The 8,581-nt window shown below is 50.8% G+C and overlaps 1 protein-coding gene across 1 annotated transcript in view; it reads left to right on the top strand.

Moving 5' to 3' along the window:
- Positions 1-673: 673 nt before the first annotated feature.
- Positions 674-8,581, top strand: part of LOC133339871 (leucine-rich repeat-containing protein 7-like) — a gene marked incomplete at both ends in the record, with an annotated part of 17,007 nt that continues 9,099 nt past the window's right edge. The window contains 3 exons of the mRNA XM_061548000.1: positions 674-752; positions 2,723-2,812; positions 6,623-6,679. Coding sequence (XP_061403984.1) covers positions 674-752; positions 2,723-2,812; positions 6,623-6,679 — 226 coding nt within the window. The remainder of the gene's footprint in view (positions 753-2,722; positions 2,813-6,622; positions 6,680-8,581) is intronic.

The raw sequence follows: 8,581 nt of genomic DNA, 5'->3' as shown, positions 1-8,581 counted from the left end.
AGGCGAGGTAGTTAACATCTCGTAGGGTCTGGGATCGAACCCACGACCTCCTGCGTACCAGGCGAGGCAGTTAACATCTCATCAGGGTCTGGGATCGAATCTACGATCTCCTGCGTACCAGGCGAGGTAGTTAACATCTCACAGGGTCTGGGATCGAACCCACGCCCTCCTGTACACCAGGCGAGGTAGTTAACATCTCACAGGGTCTGGGATCGAACCCACGACCTTCTGTACACCAGGCGAGGTAGTTAACATCTCACAGGGTCTGGGATCGAACCCACGACCTCCTGCGTACCAGCCAAGGTAGTTTACATCTCGTAGGGTCTGGGATCGAACCCACGACCTCCTGTGTACCAGGCGAGGTAGTTAACATCTCGTAGGGTCTGGGATCGAACCCACGACCTCCTGTGTACCAGGCGAGGTAGTTAACATCTCGCCACCGTGGCGACCCAACCACTGTGCATAGTAACAACTGCAGCCCCCCGACTGGCAGACTGATGCCCGCTCGTTAGCAAGGTGCCGGGTCGCCACGCAGAGACAGCTGCCGATGGGGGCGCCCTTCGAATGTTTGCGATGAGATGTGGCGTAAGGTGTTCTGTTCGCTACCAGCACTTGCCCCAGCAGCCTGCTGCGGCTATAATCGGGGCGGGGATCTTTGTCTTTGCGCACCCAGGCATTCAAGAATTCCCGGAGAACATCCGCTGTTGCAAGTGCCTGTCTGTGTTAGAAGCGAGCGTGAACCCCATTAGCAAGTGAGTTCACACACACACGCACGCACACATGCGCACGCACACCACACACGCACTCACACACACACGCATTCACACTAGCACACGCACACTAGCACACGCACACACGCATGCATGCACTAACACACGCGCACACACATGCACTGGCACACACGCACGCTCACACGCACACACGCATGACTTCGAACACGCTCACGTGCATGCACTCGCACACACGCACTTGCACACACGCGTACACGCGCACACGTACACACACGCACAAACACACACTACCACACGCACACACACACACACACGCGCATGCACTAGCACACGCACTCACGCACTAGCACATGCGCGCACACACGTGCACTCGAATACACGCATGCACTCACACACACGCACATGCTCGCACACACACGTGTACTCACATACGCACGCAGTCGCACACACGCGCATCCACGCACTCTCACACACGTGCACGCGCACACGCGCACACATACACCCTGGTTAGCGCTACGCCGCACTAAGAACCCGGCCACCCGAGTTCGATTCCCGCTCACGGCCAACACCAGTCACGATTATTTTAACTGGTCCTGGTGCCTCCCCTAGGTCGACTCAGCTTCAAATGGGTACTTGGTGCGGTGTAGTAAACATCGCCACTGGGGGGAGACAAAGGCGGTCGAGCGGGCGTGGTGCTATGCATAATGTCTGTTAATTGCCATACAAACAACGCAACCGGCAATGGATACCCATAGTCATTGCTATGCATTCGTTAATCTCCCCACCGCCACTTCGCACAGGAAGTGCTCACAAGTGACGTCAACACATCTACCCCTCTATCTAAGGAAGGAATCGGGAGGATTTCTCCACTAATCTGGCTGTCGCCTGATGAAGCCGGTTGCCAATTGCCGGCGAAAACGTCGTGCTCAGATTGTAAATGTTGCGGCTTCGCTCTCCAACACAATCTCGATTTAAAGCTTTCGTGACTGCAGGGATTCATCTTCTTGGTTCTTTCGGTAAAGTCACGTAGAAGGGAAGTAATTAAATAATAAAAATATAACATAATAATATATATAATAATATATAAATAAAACATAATAAAATAATAATATAATACAATGTTTATTATGTTTTCTTTTATTATTTTATTACTTCCCTTCTACGTGACTTTACAGAAAGAACCAAGAAGAACACACGGTCTGTGTGCCGCTGTGCTCGTCACGAATTGACCACGTCCTGTTCACGTGACAAACCCATTGCTGATTGGCTGCGTCGGGTGGCGGCGGGTTTAACGGCACAATTATATGATCACGTGATCTAAACCCCCCCCCAAAACAACCTGTATTATGGATGATGTTGGCCGTGAGAGTCCTGCTACGTGGTAAGCAGTGGCGGCTCCTGCAAAATCTCTCAGGGGGGGCAAATGTCTGGATGATTGATAAGGATAAGGTCCACCCATGCAATGGATAAAATGACAGCTTAAGCATGTAAAGGCAACTTCACTTCTTTAATATTGATGAAAAATAAAGTGACTCTTACAATACATCTTGTTTGTTTCTATACTCACTATTAATACAATCCACTCAAGTTTATTTTATTAAAGATTCCACTAGGTGGCCACAATTATATTGTTGGATGAAACGTGCTTACGTATGATGACGTAAGCACGTATGATGACGTAAGCACGTTAGGGCGAGCCCTCCCGGAAGCCATAGAGAATGCATTGCAACGCCCGCCGTTCGAAAAAAACATCTTTGAATGTAAGTCTATGGGGCAAATCGGAGCGATTCTCAGCCGGAGTGAAATCGCCCAAAAAGAGGCGGTACTCCACAGAACGTAGCATGACGCTGATTGGACTATATCCAGAGGCACAGTGACGGCTAGCGTGACTCTGTGGTTGAATGACATTGGTGGTGCGTCGCCCAATCGCCCTAATGAAGAAACCGCCCCTGCTGGTAAGTGTTACGGAGGACCTCTGTCTCTGTGTGCAGGTTGCCAGAAGGGTTCACTCAGCTCCTAAACCTGACCCAGCTCTATCTGAATGATGCCTTCCTCGAAGCGCTGCCCGGCAACTTTGGCAGGTAAACACGCACACGCACGCACACACGCGCGCGCACGCACACACACGCACACACGCGCACGCACGCACACACGCGCGCGCACGCACACGCACAAAGATAAAGACCCCCGTATAGCCTGAACAGACTGTAGGGGCAAGTGCTGTTAGCGAGCACCTATGAAGGCCGGAACGGTACACGAGGGGGTGGGTGGCCAGCACCACGCACATGCACACACACACACGCACATGCACACACGCGCACACACACACACACACGCACACGCGCACACACACGCACTGCACACGCACACACACGCACACACACACATAACAAAGATAAAGATCCCCCCATCCCCGTGTAGCCTACGCAGACTGTCGGGGCAAGTGCTGTTAGCGAGCATCGAGCAACCTATGAAGGCCGGCACTGTGGCACGGGGGGGGGGGGGGTGGCCAGCACCACGCCTGACCGCCTTTGTCTCCCTCAGTGGCGATGTTTACTAAATGCCAGCTACTCATTTGAGGCCCAGTCGACGTAGGTGAGGCCCAGATCCGGGTCGGACAATAGTCACCGGTGTTGGCCGTGAGCGGGAATCGAACTCGGGTTACCGATCACACTTAAACAGAAATACAAAGGTCTCCCGTACAGCCTTAACAGGCTGCTGGGGCAAGTGCTGTTCGCGAGTGGCACCTATGAAGGCCTGCACGGCAGATGGGGGAGTGGGTGGCTAGTAACCGCCTTTGTCTCCCCGGTGGCGATGTTTGCTACACCACCGCACCAGGTACGCATTTGAGGCCGAGTCGACCTAGGGTGAGGACCAGATCCCTGTGAAACAATCGTCACCGGTGTTGGCCGTGAGCGGGAATCGAACTCGGCACGCACGCCAGCGATCACCATTTCCCGATATAGACCGTGCAACCGAGAGCCGCGTTGTTCTTTCCCAGAATAAACCGTGGTCTTGACGAGACGTGATGGGGAGAGCGGAGGGTGAGAGAGAGAGTGAGAGAGAGAGTGAGCGAGAGAGTGAGCGAGAGAGTGAGCGAAAGAGTGAGCGAGAGAGTGAGCGAGAGAGTGAGCGAGAGAGTGAGCGAGAGAATGAGCGAAAGAGTGACCGAGAGAGTGAGCGAAAGAGTGAGCGAGAGAGTGAGCGAGAGAGTGAGCGAGAGAGTGAGCGAAAGAGTGAGCGAGAGAGTGAGCGAGAGAGTGAGCGAGAGAGTGAGCGAGTGAGTGAGCGAGCGAGAGAGTGAGCGAGAAGTGAGCGAGAGAGTGAGCGAGAGAGTGAGCGAAAGAGTGAGCAAGAGAGTGAGCGAGCGAGAGAGCGAGCGAGTGAGCGAGCGAGAGCGAGCGAGAGAGCGAGCGAGAAGTGAGCGAGAGAGTGAGCGAGAGAGCGAGCGAGCGAGAGAGCGAGCGAGAGAGTGACCGAGAGAGTGAGCGAGAGGTGGGAAGTTACATAAAGCAAAGTTATAAAAAAAAATTACGAAATGATGAACGAAGCAAAGTGCCGACTACACCGAGCATCTTCTTGTTTCCACTGATCGTAAAAAGAGAGAGAGAGAGAGATGTAGCCAGAGAGAGAGAGAGAGAGGAGTGGGGTGGTTGGAGAGTGGGGAGAGAGAGAGTCTAAGCATACAGAGAGACATTGAGACGTGAGATAGAAGAGAGAGAGACAGGAGGAGAGATCGTGTAATTGTTCAGACAGACTTTTGACTTCCAAACAACTTTTATTGCCGCCAGCAGCAAAAGCACTGGAGGCGATTTCGATACGAAACACAAAAAGTCACCAGCAACACAAATGAAAATAAACGCTACAAATCCACGCGCTGTCATGGCGCTAAAAGCCCCGCGCACAACACGAAAGAAAAGTCACGTGGTGGTGGTTGTGGTGGTGGTTGTAGTGATGGTGGTAGTGGTTGTGGTGGTGGTTGTAGTGGTGGTGGTGGTTGTGGTGGTTGTGGTGGTGGTGGTGGTGATGATTGTGGTGGTGGTGGTTGTGGTGGTGGCTGTGGTCATCGCGCACGCCACGGTGACGAGTGAGCGCTTCAGAAGGTGAACACCACGAGGTGCCGTCCACGCTGGTACAGAGAGGGGCTTGTCCGGCTCCCCAGCGTTCAAAGAAGACGCGAGATTCTTCTCGCGTGTAAACTACACGCACATGCTTGCCACAAGTGAACCCACAATGCATTGGTGATCTCGTCGAGGAGCACGAAAACGTCATCACGCCAACTCCGATTATGCTCGCAGCAACAGCAGCGGTTTTTGGCTAAGCCATCGAACAAATACGGGGGTCGCCGCATTATCGCGCGGCACGTTCGGATGCGCTTCTGCGGCCGTCTGGAACGCTCTTCCTTCCGACGTTAGGAAGCCACCGGAGCTACGCAACTTTAAAATCACCATCCAGATTTGAACCTTTTGATTTTTTAATCCTGACCAATCGTCTTTGAGGCCTCCCTGCACCAATCAGAGGGCTTGGTTGAAACTTACAAAACTAAAAACTTACGAAACTAACGAAACTAAAAAACTAGTGAAGCTGACGAAACGAACGACGCTAACAAAACTAGCGAAACTAAAAAACTTACAAAACTGACGAAACTGACGAAAATAACGAAACTTATAAAACGAATGAAACGAATGAAACTAAACAATTAACGAAATTAACGCAACTAACGATACTCGCACTACTAACGCATCTAACGAAACTCACGAAACTACCGAAAGTAACGCAACTAAAACTAATGAAACTAATGAAACTAACGCTACTAACACACCTAACGAAACTCACGAAACTACCGAAAGTAACACAATTAACGCAACTAACGAAACTCATGAAACTAACAAAAAAACTAACAACACTTGCGAAACTCACGAAACAAACGAATCTAATAAAAATAACAAAACCTACAACGCGAATGAACTAACGAAACTAACAAAATGAACTAAACAAAAACTAGGGTGGAGCGGCAGTGCAGCGGCTAGCGCTACGCTGCGCTACGAACCCGGCGACCCGAGTTCCATTCCCGCTCACGGCCACCAACGCCACCGGTGACGATTATCTGAACCGGTCCTGCGCCTCCCCTAGGTCGATTCGGCCTCAAATGAGTACCTGGTGCGGTGTGTAGTAAACATCGCCACTGGGGAGACAAAGGTGGTCACAGCCGTGGTGCTGGCCACCCACCCCCTCTTGTGTCGTGCCGTCCTTCATAGGTACTACTCGCTGACAGCACTTGCCCCACAAGTCTGTTCAGGCTATACGGGGGATCTTTACTGGTGTACGTGTGTGTGTTTACTGGTGTACGTGTGTGTGTTTACTGGTGTACGTGTGTGTGTGTACATTTACTGGTGTATGTATCTGTGTGTGTTCACTGGTGTACGTGCGTGTGTGTTTACTGGTGTACGTGTGTGTGTACATTTACTGGTGTGTATGTGTGTGTGTTCACTGGTGTACGTGCGTGTGGTTTACTGGTGTACGTGTGTGTGTGTACATTTACTGGTGTATGTATTTGTGTGTGTGTTCACTGGTGTACGTGCGTGTGTGTTTACTGGTGTACGTGTGTGTGTGTACATTTACTGGTGTATGTATTTGTGTGTGTGTTCACTGGTGCACGTGCGTGTGTGTTTACTGGTGTACGTGTTGTGTGTATATTTACTGGTGTATGTATCTGTGTGTGTGTTCACTGGTGTACGTGCGTGTGTGTTTACTGGTGTACGTGTGTGTGTGTACATTTACTGGTGTATGTATCTGTGTGTGTTTACTTGTGTATGTGCGTGTTTATTTACCGGTGTACGTACGTGTGTGTGTGTGTGTTTTTACCGGTGTATGTATCTGTGTGTGTGCAGGCTGGCCAAATTACAGATCTTGGAGCTAAGGGAAAATCACCTTAAGACGCTACCCAAGTAAGACACGCCGTCACGCTGACACACAGACAGACATACACACGCCTTCACTACATAGACACGCACACACATGCACAGACAAACTAAGGAAACACAAACAAGACAAAGATGCCCCTGACAGCCTTTGGGGATTCCTGGGGCAAGTGCTTGTGTGGCGATGTTTTTGCACACCTCAACGAAAACTCATTTAAGGCTGAGTCGACCTAGGCGAGGCCCGGGAACGGTTCAGATAACCGTCACCGGTGGTGTTGGTATAGCCGCGAGCGGGAATCGAACTCGGGTCGCCGGGTTCGTAGCGCTGCGCTCACCGCTGCGCCACCGCTCAGAGAGATTCTCATCCAGATTTGAAGCTTTCGTGACTGCAAGGATTCATACTCTTAGCTCTTTCGGTAAAGTCACGTAGGTAAAACAAAATGAAATTAAAATTAATAAAAATAAAATAATAAAATCACGACGTTTCGGAGGCAACACAAGCTTCCGTCATCAGGTGGGACCGTCACAGCTGAATTTGCTGCATCAAGTGAGGCAGGGATTCAAGATGCAAGAGACTAGGCTCTAAGGAAGCTGTCTCGGGTGTGGACCAATCAACTTCAAGGACAGTGCATACATTATCAGAGTTATGTTCTTTTGTTTGTATTATGACTGCAGGTATTGCGGTCTATGCAAACATGACTTCTTGTAAAAAGGTGTCAGTTTTGTTGCCAGATAGAAGGGTAAAAAACCAATTATCATATTTTTTTACTGGCAAATGAGGTTCCAATGGTGTAAATGCTTACCCCGAGCTCTCATACTCTGATGATGCATTGTCTTTGAGTTGTGCGCCTTTTGGCGTCATCTGGTCCAACACCATGTGAGACTAGGCTCTAAGGAAAGCTGTCTCGGGTGTGGAACAATCAACTTCAAGGACAGTGCACATACATTATCAGAGTTGTGTCTTTTGTTTGCATTATGACTGCAGGTATTGCGGTCAATGCAAACATGACTCCTTGTAAAAAGGTGTCAGTTTTGTTGCCAGATAGAAGGGTAAAAAACAATTATCATGGTACTTAAGAGCTTGCATCTTTAATCCCTCCCTCACTTGATGCAGCAAATCTGGCTGTGACGGTCCCACCTGATGACGGAGACTTGTGTTGCCTCCGAAACGTCGTGATTTAATTTTTTATTTTTATTAATTTAATTCATTTTTACCTACATGGTGACTCTACCGAAAGAACTAAGCGTAAGCTTCTCATCCAGCAGTGGAGTGACAAAGGGGCTCCGTTGTGCGTGCCGCGCGGTGTCCGCGCGCGTGATCGTGGTGCACGGTTGGCGGGTAGGATGGCAGTCGGAGTTTAAACTAGCACGTGTGTGCGTGTTTACTACACACTCACTACTACACACTACTACACGTGTCTCTCTGTGTGTCTCCGTGTGTCTCTCTGTGTCTCCGTATCTCCCAACTCCCCCGTGTCTCTCTGCGTGAGTCCATGTCTCTATGTGTCTCCGTATCGTTTCGTCTCCCAAATCCCCCGTGTCTCCACGTGTCTCTCCACGCGTCTCTCCGCGTGTCTCTCCGCGTGTGTCCGTGTCTCTCTGTATCTCCGTATCTCCCAACTCCCTCGTGTCTCTCTGCGTGAGTCCATGTCTCTATGTGTCTCCGTATCGTTTCGTCTCCCAAATCTCCCGTGTCTCCACGTGTCCTCCGCGTGTCTCTCCGTGTGAGTCCGTGTCTCTCTGTGTCTCCCTATTGTCCCGTCTCCAAACTTCCGTGTCTCCGCGTGTCTCTCCGCGTGTCTCTCCGCGTGAGTCCGTGTCTCTCTGTGTCTCCGTATCGTTTCGTCTCCCGACTCCCACGTGTCTCCGCGTGTCTCTCCGCGTGTCTCTCCGCGTGTCTCTCCGCGTGTCTCTCCGCGTGTCTCTCAG

This window comes from Lethenteron reissneri, unplaced genomic scaffold (genome assembly GCF_015708825.2).
Source record: "Lethenteron reissneri isolate LAM-NWPU_2019-01 unplaced genomic scaffold, ASM1570882v1 scaffold_496, whole genome shotgun sequence".
NCBI lineage: Eukaryota > Metazoa > Chordata > Hyperoartia > Petromyzontiformes > Petromyzontidae > Lethenteron > Lethenteron reissneri.
Note: the sequence above shows the minus strand (reverse complement) of the source record. Positions and strands in the feature narration are given on the sequence as shown.